The sequence below is a fragment of the Bactrocera neohumeralis genome, chromosome 3 (assembly GCF_024586455.1).
Source record: "Bactrocera neohumeralis isolate Rockhampton chromosome 3, APGP_CSIRO_Bneo_wtdbg2-racon-allhic-juicebox.fasta_v2, whole genome shotgun sequence".
NCBI classification, from domain to species: Eukaryota; Metazoa; Arthropoda; class Insecta; order Diptera; family Tephritidae; genus Bactrocera; species Bactrocera neohumeralis.
The window spans coordinates 21142788-21159188 of NC_065920.1; the positions used below are offsets into that span (position 1 = coordinate 21142788).

A 16401-nucleotide genomic window follows, 5' to 3' on the forward strand; every position below is an offset into this window, starting at 1 on the left:
CTTTTTGAAAAAAATCAGCTTTATCGGGACGAGTCGAGCAAAAGCGCATTTCATACCCAAAATATCCACAAAAATCAATGGACCGGACTCGCGAGCAGTGTGGAACTCTCATGCCATCTCTCTGACACTTGCCTGACGTTTTTCAAGCACCATATTCTACACTTTTTTAATTTTTCCATCAGTTGAAGAGGTCGAAGGTCGTCCAGAACGACGTATGTCTTCAACGATCTCTCGCGTAGCTTTCCTTTTATATGTATTTCGTGATTGGGCAACCCTAGAACTGCAATCTGGCAACTCACAGCTTTATAGTAAAGTTTGCCAATTTTGAGGTTATACACTATTTGTATGGTTTACAGTACTTTAAAATATTCAGCTCGGGCAAAAAAATTAAATAAATTGCGAACATTTTTTTACAACTCGCAAAGTGTTTTAACTCAATAACAGGGCTTCCTTAAACTTAATTCAATTTTTGTTAATGAAGTTCCTTCAAGGACCCGTAACAGAAATGCCCCGAAAATTAATAATAAAAATAAATTAATAAATTAATAATAAAAAAAAAAAAATATTCCTATACATATAAAGTTCCACTAAGGCATATCAAATCTGACATTGTATATGGTAAGCTTATCAGAAAAAACAGAAATCACACATCAATCTCGAATAAATTGTCCAAATTAATGCATACATTCCTTCGAATATTTTCAGTAAAGTACTTCATTCACTGGTATTATATATAGTATAGTAGTATATATACATTTTTACTCATGTACTTACATCCGCTTTCCTCAATGCCTTTCAATACTAACTAGCAGTTACGAGAGTTGTTATTTTTCTTTCTCAACTATGGTTTTCTAATCGTTTAAGTTACTTCGTCATTAATTTGAAATTCTGATGAATTTCGTTTGACAAGATATAGTATATGTGCATGGATCTCCGGTACACGTATAAATTTGTATATTAGTATATATCTTATTCAACTTTTACGTAAAGCTAACGGATAGTTCAAGCCTTAAGTTTTTTTGTACAGTGTGCCCGTAGCAGTAGTCTAAGGAAAATTTTAAACAGACAACGGTTTTTAAAAAAAGTATTTCTAAGGTCCCAACCTCAAAGGTTTTAGAATAGGTTAGGATAGGTTAGGTATACATTGGGCTGATATTCGTGAGAGCACTTGTGCAGCTAAAGACGTTTGTCCTTTGTGATACCCATAACTCCTAAGTACGCATCAAAACCATTGTTCGACATTCCGACATTCTCTTGAGTCCCAAACCATACAAAAACAGTAAGAAGAGAGATCACATTTTTAAACGTATTACACAGAAATAAATGAATAGAAAAGATAGAGTTTTAAGATATGCAAATTATTTCACTCAGCGGGCGAACGCAACCAGAAATTCTCAGAAAGTTTATAAATTATGGACCTTTTTTGGTAAGCTTTCAAAACATGCCAGCCTCTTCTTGAAGCTTTTGTGTATAGAAAGCTATATTGGATTGGTGAAAAAATATGTTTCTCAATCAATTAATACCGAATATCACCGAACTTTCATAATTTTCAACTATTTCTGAGTACGAAATTTTTCCCAGAAAACTAAAAAATACAAGATAAATTCTGATGGATTGGAAAATTAATAATTTCGCATTAAAGTTCAAAAAAGAAATAAAAAATTGTAAAAAATTAAAGGTTTTTTTTAGAAAAAAATAAAAAAAAACTCACCGTTATCTATAAGTTTTATCACACTGTGCTGCGTAATTTTATTGACCTCGTTCGAAGCTAAATTTGTAATCCAAATTTGAGATCTGTACTTGGTTTTTATTTTATTTTTTATTTTTAGTTTTTACTTTAGTTTTTTTTTTTGAGTTTTTATTTTTATTTTAATTTTTATTTTTTATTTTATTTTTATTTTCTTCTTTACTTTTCCTTATTGTAGTAGTAGTTTATAAAGCCTCATATAAGCATGGCACTAAACGTTCATTCAGTGAAATAGTTCTATTCAGAGATATGTAAATTAAATACAGGATTAGCATTTATATAAATTTATTTTGTATGCGCGTTTGCCGTAGCGGTAAATTGTGAGTGATCCAAAGCTGCTAAAAAGCTCTTTAAGAGTTCACGGCGTTCGGCGGCGGTAGTAAAAAGCACAGCGCTGAATTGTTTACGAAAGCAAGTTTTCATTTTCACTTTTTTATTTGCAGTGATATGATTTATTGCTCACTAATGTGCAACGGAAATAATTTAAATAGTCATTAAAGTTTGTTGTTTCGATTGTACTGCACTTGAGAGCAAAACATTTACTTTTGTATATCGTCACTTAAAATGCAAAACAGCGTATCATCGGAAAATCGAAATTGAATTTTTCATTGCTTACGATTCACTACATCGTATTATTTATATTTGTGTAGCATAAAATTTTCAGCGTCCGCTGTCAGATATAACCAATATATAACCAATATATAACTAATATATAACTTTTTAATAACCAATATATAACCAATATATAACTATTTTATAACCAACATAACCATTTTATAACCAAAACTCAAATTTTGTTTCAATATGAGTGGTTTATATCACATCGTTCTTTCATCGCCTGTAAACTTATGAGAATGATGTTACGTTATTTTGCATGCTAGCTGACGATATATGTAAGTATGTTTATATATTCACGTTGAATTAGTTGAAAAGCTTCAAATCCCATAAAATTAGTATAAAATATCACCAGATCACAACAAATACAAATTTTATTGCTAATTTTACGTAATGAGTCTGTTTGAAGTGGCAACTCATAATCAAAGTTAGATTAAAAGTAATTAAGCCTCTCACGTGTATGGTTGTTGCGATAATGATTGTAAGGGTTGATTGAAAGATAAGCAAGTTGTTTATATCAGACAATAAAGACAAGCGGTGTTGACATATTAAGTACTTAATTAGTGACTAACTTTCGGTTTGAGTAAATGGTTATACATTTTCTAATTAAATGGCGTGAACAAAGAAAACAGGGCACTGCAGGCTCAGTAAGCTCTTGTCCAGCAAGGACATAGTTTCTGATGTCCCCAGATGTTTGCCCAGCAATTTGTAGAAGCAGGCTCAAGGCCCTAGGTTCCGTCTACTTTCAGAGTTCTGGACCTTTATGGTCACAGTACTGGACCTTTGTGACCATATGTGAAGTGCACAATAGACCCATTTGCTAGGAGCACGACTGTTTTATTGAAGCTTGAGTGTTTATTGTGCGAGTCTAACCTAACTGCGTGTTGGTTTCATAACACTTGGAGTGATTTTGCTGATTATAGGTTATATTGACTAGAGAGAGTTGAACACTATTAATAAATTTGTTGTCGGCATTTCAATTTTTAAACCTTGAATAGGGTATATTAAGCTCGTCACGAAGTTTGTAACAGCCAGAAGGAAATATTGGAGTTCCTATAAAGTATATGTATGATTGAGAAGCGGGATGAGCCGAGTCGATCTAGCCATATCTGGCTGTATATACGCGAACTAGTCACCCAGTTTTCGAGATATCGATCTCAAACTTCGTACACGAGCTTTTCTACCCAATAAGTTGCTCATTTGTCGGCACCGCCAATATCGGACAACTATAGCATATAGCTGCCATACAAACTGCACGATCTGAATCGATTGCTTATATGGGAAATTTTTTCATTTGTACAGCTATCTTCACGAAACTTGGCAGGACTAATTGTCTAAAGTAACGGCATAAGCTCCGCAGAAATTGTTTAGATCAAAGCACTATAGCATATAGCTGCCATACAAACTGAACGATCGAAATCAAGTCATTGTATGGAAAACTCTTTTATTTGACGAGGTGTCTCGTCCAAATTTGGCATGACTAATGGCTCACAGCATTGCTATAATATCCGAAGTAATTGTTTAGATCGCACCACTATAGCATATAGCTACCATACAAACCAATCGAACAAAATCAATTTCTTGTATAGAAACTTATTTATTTGTGAAGAATGTTCTCAGCTGTACCGAAATTACCATTTTTTATTGTTTTTAGTATCTTTCTTACTATGGAAAACAAATATATTCTCTAAAACACTCATTCAAAAACAATTCACTTAGCTTTGTGCTTTGCTAAGCTTTCGCATTTCTACCAAAAAAGCTCGATGCACTTTTGCTTGTTGTAAATATGTTTTTGTTTCGCTTGAATAACAGTGTTTACTGAAAATCACTTAAATTTGATTATACGGTCGCTGCACTTAATTATTTTTTAATTACCATTGGTTGCCGTCATTTATTTGTTTTCAAGTGTTCGCAGTTTTTCATTTCAATTGCAGTCAAGCTTTTGTTGCATTGCAACGCCGACGCTTTCTAGTTGAGCTGACGTAAACCAAAAGTTGTGCTGAGTATTTCGTTGTTAATGCTTTTTTATAATTTTTATATTTTTTTTTTATAATTTTTGTAATTTTTTGCAACTGTTTTTTGTGGTATTTGTTCGTCTCCATAATCTTCACTCTCCATAATCGACACTTAAAACCGGAGAATTGAAAATTATTGGACTTTTAAACTTCAATTCTTTCTATTGTTTAGTTTTGTATATGTATATATATTGCAAATTCTTCCATTTAAGTGCACAAAACACGGGTCTAACAGCGCACTAAGCCTTTCGCAAACACCCCTACCGACCGCTCTCCAGCGAACACCCAGGCGCGCTCTTACTACCACCGCCTCATCACCGCCAACGTCGCACTTCAACACTTACACAACGATTTCTGAGCCAGCGCAGCAATTATATATTCGTGATTTTATATGTATGTATTTATGAGTGGCAAATCGTAAGCGTTATCGATAAATATTTCTTACACGATTCTGTGGCACTTCCGTTGTAAATGTGATATATTTGTTTTTGTTTTTAGAAGCACTTTTCTGCTTGGAAATATGTTTTCTCTTTCACTTGGAAAATATTTTATTTATTTTTCCGAATATTTGTTGACTTTTGCGCGCAAGCACAACCGTCCACGGCGATAGTTCGCGTTCTAGTGAGTTATGCACAGAGCATTGAGAGCCGTGTTGCCTATGCGAAATTGCATTGCCACGCGAACTCACATGCAATTACATGAGTCCACACTAGTTTGGAGGGGGTGAAGGCGCCATAACGGCAATGCGTTCGTGCATTGTGTCAAGCTTATTCTACTTGTGCTCCCAAACAATAGCTACAGATTGAACGTAGAACACACACTCAAACACACGAAACCACATAGAAATGCTGCCGCGCTGAGAGCTTTTTGCCGGCTACACAAGCAAGCCATTATGCCGACTGCGCTTGGCTGATTCGCTATCCCACTTCAACTTGCGGCACGTTATGGAAAACGTTCTCCGAAGTTGGCTGCGCGCCTGCTCGGCTCACGTGTACCCGAAACGTGCGCACGTTTGGACAGCTTAATAAACAACTACTGCAGCGCCAGTGGCCGCGGTGGCAGAAGAAAGGCGGATTTCGTACAAATAATAAGCATTATTTTCATGTTTCCTCTTTACATTGTATGCGCACACTTCTCTCACGCCGAATATGTGTGTGGTTGTGTAAAAGTTTTACTTACTCGTTGGTAGCCGGCAACTCGGCAGACGCAGGCGGAAATTGACATTGATTGTGGCGTGTATACAATGAGAAATCGGCATTGTTGCTGTTGTTTAGGTAAGTGTAGCGCGTGGAAAGCACTGCTGCAGGGCTGCTTTGGTTAAGGGGTGAGTGTGGTCAGTTAGCGTCTGGCATACAATACCGTTACAAGTTGTAAAAATTTTCTCAAAACTTCAATGACTTCATCGGTCACCGGGTGCCGCACGGCGCTGTTTAAATTGGTGTAGGTGACGATGGGGTGTTCTTTTAATTTATGTAAGCGGCAGCTGACCCGACGATCTTTGTACTATCTAACAATGGAATTGTCGAGACCCAAGTTTGGCTCTTCATTTCTCTTGAGATTTAGTAATTTTTCGTCATCCTTATCCTTTAAAGAGAGTACACAAAGTTTGATACGAAGCTTGTAACACCGAGAAGGAAACGTCGGAGATCCTGCAAAATATATACATCATAAATGATCACTAAGACGTGCTGAGTCGATTTAGCCGTCCCTCTTTATATAGAATTAGTTCTTCAGTTAGAGACTGAATTGTCTTAGCCATGTCTGTCCTGCTTTATATACGAACTAAATCAAGATTAAGATCGCTTTATAACCTTTTATGCTATAGAAAATTCACCTGAAGTGTAATATATTTACGGTCCAGCAAAAGTTCCTTTTTTCTTGTTTTAAATAATTTTCTTTTTATCACGTTTTGAGAATTTTCTATAGTTTTCTTGATAAGTTCCTTAAGAAAACACTCTCCACATTTTATTGGTTGTTTTGCTATTCGGCAGAGGTCGACTTATGTTATAAAGGGTGTCACTAACCCTACTTTCTTCTTCTTCCGCTTACGCGTTTATAGCTGAGTCGCCAGTCGTTCTTCTTTCTCTCTGTTTGGCGCCAATCGGAGATTCTAAGTGTAGCCAGGTCCTTCCACACCAAGTTTTTAAAACGACGTGGAAGTTTTTTTCTTCCTCTACTTTCCTCGGAGGATATTGCGTCGAATACTCCCAGAGCTAGAGTGTTTTTATCCATTCGGTCGTCATGACCTAGCCCGCGGCTATTCTGTTAATTCGCTGAACTCTGTCAATGTCGTATATCTCGTACTGCTCACCGTTCTATCGACTGTAATATTCGCTGTTTCCAATGCGCAATGGATTATAAACCTTCCGCAGAACATATTTCTCGAAAGCTCGTACGCCAACTCATCAGATGTTTCCTCTGCACTATAGAGTAGGACGGGGATAATGAGTGATTTGTAGAATTCGATACTTGTTCGTCGAGGAGGACTTTACATGCTCGCACGATAGGAAGTTGCTTTGTCTGAAACCTCGTTTGGTATCAAACGGCTCTGAGAGATCCTTACCGATCCTGATGGAGATTGTTCAATGTTACTGCTTACTTTTCACTCAAGAGAATACCTTTCATGAAATTGTACTTCAAATTCAAAGTTTCTTGGAGCTATACCACTTGACTTCGTGAACAAGGAAGGATTAAGCGGATCAGAAGTTTCCATTCTTCTGAATATGCTCAAACTTTTAAAGGTAAAAAGAGTAGCACCAACTTTAATATGCTTTCGCGGACTTTGAATCAACGTTAAGGCCTTGAGATCTGTATATGTAATCGAAAGAATAACTATTATTATATCTCAATTGTATATGAAATATATGGGAACGTTTTACTTTAGCGTGATTTGTTCTCTGGAATGTCTAATTTCAATATATGAAATCGTTTTTTGTCATGCAAATCTATATTTCCTGTGGCCTGTAATGAGTTAGTTTTCTAAATCCATAAGATTGGTGAAAATTATTTATTATTGACTATCTGACAGTTGTACTGAGTTCATGATATCCTCAAACATGGAACTTCACATGACTTATAGTATTTACAAATATAAAATTTTGAGCAAATATTATGAAGATTCTGAACACTCTTCTTTATTACTTATTCGTATAACGAGCGTATACAAATATAACATCTGATCAAATTTGACCCGGACTAACCAAAAAAAAAAATTTTTCACGTATTCTAATTCCAGTTTTTATTATCTCTTTCAAAGTAGGCTCTTTAGCCAAAACAAGTGTCCTAGCTCTTAGTCCACTTTTCCATAAATTTTTTAAAAGTCTCGATTGGAATGATCTTCAGCGCCTTCATTGAATTTTGTTTCTTTCGGTTTCGGCTCATTTTTGAAGCTTTATTCGCTAGCTTGTTGTACCTTTCAATGTCACATTCCTAAACCCACGTCTTGCCACCAGTTATGATGCGTTTGATGAATGTCGTGTGCTTAACTACGTTGTCAAGCATCTCGTTTCGGATCTCTACTACACGTTGTTTTTGCAAAAGATTCGGGTCTCTTAATACGACAAGTATAGAATCTGTTCCCACGAAAATCGGGTCTACGTAACCGGAACGGACCTGGATTTTTCATCCGGTCAAGGACTGTTAGTTCGTCAAAATTCAGGCGCTAGAACAGCAATAACAATAACGAGTGTAGAATTGATTTATTCAAGCCATTAGCCAAAATTTTTTGAGTCGATCCATAAGGGATCCTTTGGTATTTCTCTGATGTCAAGAGATCCTCAAGTATCCATTAGGAACTGTAGTGTATACATATATTTATATATTTATACATGGTATATATTATATGTTGAAGAACAGTCCGATTGTAGCTACTGGAAAACCTCAAACAACACGAAATGAAGCAGATGTGTATGTTCCATGAGACTTATAATCCATAGAACTCAGTTCAAATTCTCCAAATTAGAAGACAACCTTATTCATTGAATCACTAACCACAACACCATATGTACTATATATGCATACGTCTACGAATCAGCTACGTAGAATATCTATATAGATAGAGTAACAGATTTATTTAATCAGCTCTGCCTATTACGTTAACATTAGCTAGACACATTAGGTAGAGGTACACATTCGACCATACATATGTGAGACTGCTTTATCTAATACAATATGCGCCTTTGTGTTTGTGCAAAAACTTGCAATTGAGCTTTTGCTCCCCGCCTGTGGTCTCGGCAATCCAACAGCTTTAGTCGACTTTTGTTTTGGCCTTCGCATTGTCTATTTATTTGTGCACTTCTCTCGTTTTCTTGTAAAGTCAGCAGTTTGTTTATATTTTTATTGTCATTTGTTTTGTCATGTTATTCGCTTTCGCATTTCGCGTTTCGCATCGGTAAATGAACATGCTAAAGTATGGAATATGTATGAGAGTACTTGTTAACCACACTCAAGATATCAATACGTAATCTTACAATGTGAACTATATGGACTCGAATATTTTGCGCATGTGCATACTATATATAATATATGTATTTGATTAGAACACTTGGTAATGGTAATCACTTCTCGTCATCGTCTCCATCTTTGTACTCAATAGCGGCTTCTACAATTAATTTCGTAAATCTTATGCAGCGTCATTTTGAAGAAATTATGATATTCAGAAATCTTTCTAGGAATCGTTTTTCTATACTGCAACTGAGCAGAACTGTTATGTTACTTGATCTGGGGTTGCCTATTGTGAGATTTGATTGTTAGTTATGATGTCATATATTTCGCTTAGTTCTCGTATAGCATTCGAACCAGTCGTCTTACTTTCCAATCACCGGATTGCGTTCGAATTTATCAATAGGATCAGTTAAAGATAGATTTGAACTTTCATGTTGGATCTAAGGTCGTGCTAGAATCTGTACAGGTAGCTTAGGTGAAAATCCAGATCCCCATGTCGACTGCCTATCCATGAATGTTCAGTATCAGTCTGTGGGTCCACCGTCCTTTGAGTGAGGTTTGCCACCGTTTCTGTCATATTGTTAAGCTTTTGACTGCTATAGATGACTCGTATAGATGGCTGCTACAGATGGCTCTGGTAATCGCTGGATATTGTTCGAAAAGCACTGATATTTTAGCTACTCTTAGTGCCAACAGCGTATGCACTGTGCTTATTTGTGTGACATATGCTTTAATGCCTAGCAACTGGATCCATATGTATAAGAACCGCACATAATACAACCGATCTCATTACCTTTGCGCATAAAAATCACCGATGGGGACGCACGCAGCCTTTATTTGCTATTATTCTTGATAAGGCGTTTAGGATTTTATTCGCTATACCTGCAGTGTATTCCAGGTGATCCTTAAATTTGAGCCTTGAGTCTATTAATACTCCTAGTAATTTTAGTTGTGTCTGTGAATTAATTTTAGACTCCCCTATCATTTGCTCCGGAGGTCATCAATGTGTTTAGTCACTGCTACCACAATAGGGTCTTCTGCGGTTGCAATTAATTTAACGGGCTTTGGTTGGTGTCTCCTTACCATCCCATCCTACATCAGGTTCCATAAAAGGAGGTCTATAACCGAGCTATGCGGTATTCCACTCGAAATAGAGTAGCTCTTAGTGTCTTCATCAGTACCGAATGGCTGTTGTTTGGATGCTTGGTGTGCCAGAAATGATTTGAGGATGTAAGATGATGGTTTTTATCGTAGATCTATTTACTAGAGCATACATTGTTGATTCGGGTGTTACTATGGACCGTAAGCTTAATTTTAATCTTCATATTGATATCATAGTCTTGAAAACAAGAAGTATTCTCAATTTTGATAAACGTTGGACTAAAGAATTTAGAGTTACGTTTGTTATTAAAACACTTTTAACAAATTTGGTTAGATCTTTATTGGATTATGGCTCTGTTGTATGAAACCCTTGTTCCCAAATCCATTCTGACAAGTTAGAATCGGTTCAAAAACTATTTTTACTTTTCGCCTTAGGGCATTTTCGTTGGGATTCCATGTCGAGTTTTCCTCCATGCACTAGTCGTTTAAAACTTATTAATCTAACTGGTTGGTTTGTCATTTAATAATGAACAGACTCACTCCCGTGAATGGGTCACAATTTTCCCAAGAAAATTTTGCTCAACGCCGACGATCACTTTCGGCTGAATGGATACACCTCTGGGTAGAGGGAATCATTGATCCATGAAAAGTTAAGCCCGCCATAATAAAGCACACTTTTGATGACCGTATTATCTCGCGTCGTTAGACTGTGGCATAAGCTCCAAAATCGTCCGATTTAACACCACCGGTATATTTCTTGTGGGATAATGTGAAGTCATTTGACGATTGTATGTAAAATGCACACCTTAACGCATGCCGACTTAAGCCATTTCAACATATTACCACAGAACTCATCAACAACTTTCTTTATTTTTCTGCTCAGCACACTTTGTAAAGATTAAAAAAAAAAACTTCACTCTTTGCCTTCCTCACTTATTACTTGCACTCATTTGACTAATTGCGAATCGCCTAATGACTCGTCGCTAAAAAATTTCCACAAAGTACATCAAGTTGCGTAAAGATTCAATTCAAAAATATATGAGAAGCACTGCGCTTCTGTTTCTTTTGCTTTTACAACTTTACGTGTGACTTTACGCCTACGTCAGACTACGTGACGTAGTTTGCCTCTCAATTTCTCACAACGAGCGCGACTTATTTTAATTTAACTTTTGACATTGACATTCAAAAGCCAATGTAGTTCTGCCGCTACTGTTGGTCAACGAATTCTGTGTAAAGATCTAATGCCCACAAACGAAAATTATAGCAAAAGTTTATATCTACATATACATATGTACATTTGTATATAATACTGGGAAATTCGAAAACCTGATTGTAATTGATAAGTTTTGTAGTTTAGAATTGCTTTAGGAGACTTTATTTGATTAGAGAGTTAAGGTATGTACACTCTACAGTAAAATAGGGAGAATGAAAAGTCAACGTTATAAAAGAAGACTAACTACATAACGCCGTCGTCTGCATTCTGTTTTGAAAACCGTAAAACTTGACAAGCGAGACCGAGTTATAAGCTACCAACTTCAGTGGAAATTGGAAAAGGCCTAAATAAGAAATAGTCTCACGGCATCAAATCGCACGACCGAGGCGGCCAATCGACTGGGCCAATTCGTGAGATAACACGTTCACCAAACATGATTTTCAATAAATCTATTGTGACATTCGCTGTGTGGCTTATGACGCCGTCCTTTTGAAACCACATATTGTCCAAGTCCATATCATCCAATTCGGGCCAAAAATATTCGGTTATCATTGTTGCGGTAGCGATTCCCATTCACATTAACGTTCCGGTCTTGATCATCACGGAAGAAGTACGGCCTAATGACGTCGCCGGCACTAAACCGTAATTTTTTCGGTATGCAATGGCGACTCATGGAGTACGTGTGGATTGCTGCCTGACCAATAACGCATATTTTGTTTATTGACGAAGTCATTCAGCCATAAATGAGTCTCATCGCTGCAGATGATTTTTCGATGAAAATCCGGATCATTTTCAAAGTTGTTGCTCAGCCCAATTCACGAACATACGACGATTCTGGTGATCAAGCGGCTTCAGTTCTAGCGTCAATTTGATCTTGTAAGAATGTAGGCTAAGATCTTTTAGCAAGATTCGCCACAATGACGTCCCAGAGATGCCCAACGCTTGAGAACGACGTGTGAGAGACTGATTTGGGTCTTCCTCAATTGATGTGCTACCGGCAGCAATATTCTTGACGCTCAATTGTTGATCTAACAGGACGATTATGACGACCATAAATTGGACGCAGCACTCTTAAAGTTGAGGCCACTGACTCCGAATTTCGGTAGTAAATTTTATTAATTTAGACTTGTTGTTGGACCGTATATCTTTCCATGATGTGATGGCGAATCTTACTGAAAAGAAATGTCAAAAGAGCGGGGAAAAATATGGCGTCGTTTGCCTATATTGAAAAACCCGTTATATGTAGTCCTCTGTGAATATATAAAAATATAAATCCTGAATTCGATCTTGTAAGTGGGTAGAGCGCCTTGTGACCAGTACAAATCTGTTTAGGCGTATAATTTCTATTTCGACCAGCTCAGCGGAACATCCGCAAGTGTGAGATCCTAAAAGTTTAAGACTTAAACTGACAAAGGCATTAGGTAAGATTCTCAACTTGACAACGTGGAAGCCGACACATTACTAACGAAAGGGTAGCCTTGCTGAAGGCAAAGAGCTCACTGAATCTCTTACGATCGATCTTGTCGTACTTGCGAAAGAGTATAAACCGATAGCAGTCCAGCGAAGCGATGGCGAAGCCCAACTATCCAGTATTAGAACACACGAGGAGAGCAAAGCGCCGACTCGTTCTCAATCTACTGATATCGGGACTAGGGGGCTTTCCTTCTCAGCTTGTCTGCTTTACAGTTATCTGCGATTCCGTTGTGACTATATGCCAGGCCTTGTCTTATCACTATGTCATTGACATCGAGGTAAGGCGTTAACTAGTTCCTTGAGCAGACTTGAACGCGCTATCTCAATGATGAAACTATTAAATCATAAGATTCTGCTCTTTTCATTTATTACGTCAAGAACTAACGTAATTTTCTGTCGAACGTATTTGCAAAGATCATATACCACTTTTTCAATATAACTTTTTATATTTTATTTAATAAAACATTTGAAGATTATAATCAAAATCTTCCGTTTATAAACGATTAAGAACTAAAGAATCCCTGCCATTTTTTATAATAAATTCCTTCTCTCTCCGGACTTAAACTTCACTATGCTGTCGTATCCAATCACGCGCAAATTGCACACGGGAATACACGCCAGGATATTCAGGTCTGGCGCAACCATAACCCCATGACACTACACCCACCAGCATGCCATTCTTGGTAATCAGTGGACCACCTGAATCACCTTGACAAGCATCCTTGCCACCCTCCAGATAACCAGCACAAACCATACGATCTGTAACGCCGCCAAATTGCTTGTATTTCTCGGAGCAGAGTTCATGATTGAACAGCGGCACTTCAGCTTGACGCAACCACTGACGTGACTCGCTGGCATTCTGTGTATTGCCCCAGCCCGTCACATAACAGATATCGCCATCCATAAATTGATCCTTCTCGTCGGGTAACTTAATTGGCTTTTTATTGTCGGAATACTGTATTTCCTTCTCCAAATGCAGCAGCGAGAAGTCATAATCGACATTAGAGTAATTGAACTTTTCATGCTGAACAATCTGTTTGACGCGTAACAATTGGCCGCCGCTAGATGCCTCTGAGGAGCCGATACGCACTTTTAACTTCTCCGGGGTTTTACCGCTGTTTTTGGGAAGAGTAAAGTGGTAGAACTAGAATATTGCTTGTAGAAGAAGAGTTGAAATACTAAATAAGGTTGTGTTGGAGGAAACTTACTCAGTACAATGAGCAGCTGTAAGCACCCAGCGTGGCTAAGAAGAGAAAGAAATACAAGTTTCAATTTGAAAACTTAATTTTTAACTTTCTCACAGCTTACCGCTATTATAGAACCGCCGCAAATGTGTCCGCCACTTGTTTGCAGCGAAATCTGATGTGGCGCATCCGTAATATTCACTTTGTAGCCACCTACAATGCGTCCGTCTAAGCGTGGTCGCGGCAAGACTTCGTCGGAGGGTAAAGCTTCGTCATCCACACGTACCAAATTCATTTCTTGACCCTTCAGCGGTTGTGGTATAATGCAAGCTGGCAAGAGAAGACATAAGAAATGATAGAAATAATGGTTTTATAAAGCTAGAAGAGCTGCTAGGGGTATTGGATCGACAGATCTAGTGTTAGAGACTTTTAAATCAGAGCAAAGTGGGAGCTGTGTCAATACTTCTTATTTAAAGAGGAAAAGTGAAGTAGTGCTATTTATTTCTTTTTTTATACGCAGAGTTTATATAAGTGGGATTCGATCGCCAAATTTCAGAGAGTGGCAAATCGAAAAAGTTAAAAGCTCTTCTATTCTCAAAAATACGGCATTTCAGGGCTGTATTCCAATTATTAAACTTTGGAGAGTTGCGAATCGAGCACAAAACGAAGTAATTCTCCTTGAAACTTTAGTGTATAATATGGTTAAATTGGAATTTTTGGATTATGTGTTTCTTCCAATTTAATGAAAATCGACTTAAGAGATCTCTCTTTGGGTAAAAAATAATTCTCACTTAAAATCGAGAAAGTTCTAAATGTGATGAAAGATTCGGCCAAAAGTCCAACGTTGACTAATGTCAACCACTCAAATAAGTTCGCATCCAATGCCTTAACTCAAGTTTGTATGATCTATGATCTAGCAGCCATATAAATAGAAATAAATTGAGGCTTCCATCGAACCCTAAGGTCTATTGTGCCCTTCGCCTCTGTCACACAGACTTATAAAGACGCAGCTCTGCTAGATGCTATTGAAGCGATGTAATGCATATTCGTCCAGATTGCTATGCAGTCTAGAATCAGGTACTCGAAAGTTTCCGACTCCATATCACAGAACCGGCAGTTTATACAAGAGCCCATGTGAAGCAGATGTTTCTTGAACCTACAGTGCCCGCTGTAGAATACCACCAGTAGCCGAGATTTGTCTCTAGGTTAATTATACTTTCAAACCAAGTGAGCATCTAACCACCTACTAGCAACTTTGACTAGCGCAGATCTGTGAGTTGTTGCCAATATCTTTCTTTAGCCACTATTTCCTCTTTACGAAACAGCTCACTTATGGTATGGGGACCTATTATAAGGCGGAGTAAACTCAACTGGTAGTAGTTTCGGCTACGAGGTCTGACCGGAGACTTAATTCTGAGCAGGAGCCTTTGGAGTTCGATCCAACCTGCTCATGCGAACTGGCCCCTCGGGGAGTATCGTGGTGATTGTGGTTAAAACCCAAATGCGAGAAGAACTGACACTTTTTCAGTTGAATGTGGAGCTGCATTGCAACCGGGTGCCTGATCCAAAGTACGGCAGAGGTTTTAGATGGGCCTCGAACCCTACCAAGGTGGTTAGTGTGTCCATTCCGCACTGCCAGTTGGTACTCAAAATGCCTGGCATCGCGCCGCAGGGTAGGCTGTCGTCAGCAGGTACCCACATTAAACACACCGGACGTTGTTGGGCAGAGTTCGAGTCCTACCGTCTTAGAAACAGCTGTAAAGCTGGAAATCTCTTCAGGCAGTTTACCTACCGCCTACTCTTTGTGATTTGGCACCCAGATGAGCTGAACTTCGTGTGAATTGATGGACTGTACAGCCGTTTTATACAATCCTGCACCAGAAGCGATGCCAGGTAATCTATCTCTCTTCTATGACCTAGCAAGCCAAGTTTTGGAATGGAATCGCTCCGACATTTCAAGAGTAAAAGATGTAGGCTTAGCTTTAGAAAACGAAGTCGAGCACTTAGCAAGCCTGTAAGCGTTTTTTCTTGGCAAAACTTTCCAGTTTTGTTAAATTTCCATTCCTCTTTCATTTTTCAAGAATTGTATAGTAAGAGTGTTCCTAATAGTTAGAGAAAATATCAAAATTGTTTAAGATATTATAAGTCATGTTTGGGAACATATGAAGACAGGATTTCATATTTCACTCTTCCGTAGCTTTTTAACCAAATTTTTTCTGTTTATATTCTATCAAACTATATAAAATACCACACACCTCCGGCTCTAACTTCCGACGTTAATCCACATAGCACAAAATAGGTGATGGCTAAAGAAAATGTTGTAGTTTTCCACAACATATTTACTTTTTTTGAAACTATTTTGAATCAAAACTTGTTTCCAATATCACACCACACTCGCCAAGAACACTGCACAGACACCAAACCGGCCACAAACTGTGCAATTGCTTGGTAATCGGTGCACCTTATATAGCTAACTAATGCTCGCACCCAGCAAATCTAGACCCCATTCATGCTAAAATTCTTTTTGTTGCTTCTAATCGCTTGAGCGCGACAATCTTGACCGCCCATGGCTTCATAACGCCTCGCCTTACCAGGCGCTATCTGCGGCAT

General features: G+C 37.9%; 2 protein-coding genes across 5 annotated transcripts in view; both read right to left on the reverse strand.

The window, feature by feature from the left end:
• Positions 1 to 5010, reverse strand: part of LOC126753956 (protein timeless) — a 50174-nt gene extending 45164 nt beyond the window's left edge. For 2 of the 4 annotated variants that reach the window (XR_007666234.1, XM_050465746.1), the window contains exons 1-2: positions 4722 to 5010; positions 1712 to 1984 (exon numbers count right to left, since the gene is read on the reverse strand). The gene's annotated coding sequence lies outside the window, so the exon portion shown is untranslated. The remainder of the gene's footprint in view (positions 1 to 1711; positions 1985 to 4721) is intronic. The other 2 variants (XM_050465745.1, XM_050465744.1) reach the window with 2 other exon arrangements.
• Positions 5011 to 13099: 8089 nt separating this feature from the next.
• LOC126752239 (trypsin-1) lies at positions 13100 to 16253 on the reverse strand. Its single transcript, XM_050462906.1, has 4 exons — positions 16047 to 16253; positions 13916 to 14121; positions 13816 to 13850; positions 13100 to 13722 (listed from the first exon to the last, which is right to left on the reverse strand). Exons 1-4 carry the CDS (start codon positions 16126 to 16128, stop codon positions 13167 to 13169), a joined length of 879 nt encoding a protein of 292 aa, XP_050318863.1. The 5' UTR covers positions 16129 to 16253; the 3' UTR covers positions 13100 to 13166.
• Positions 16254 to 16401: the final 148 nt, after the last annotated feature.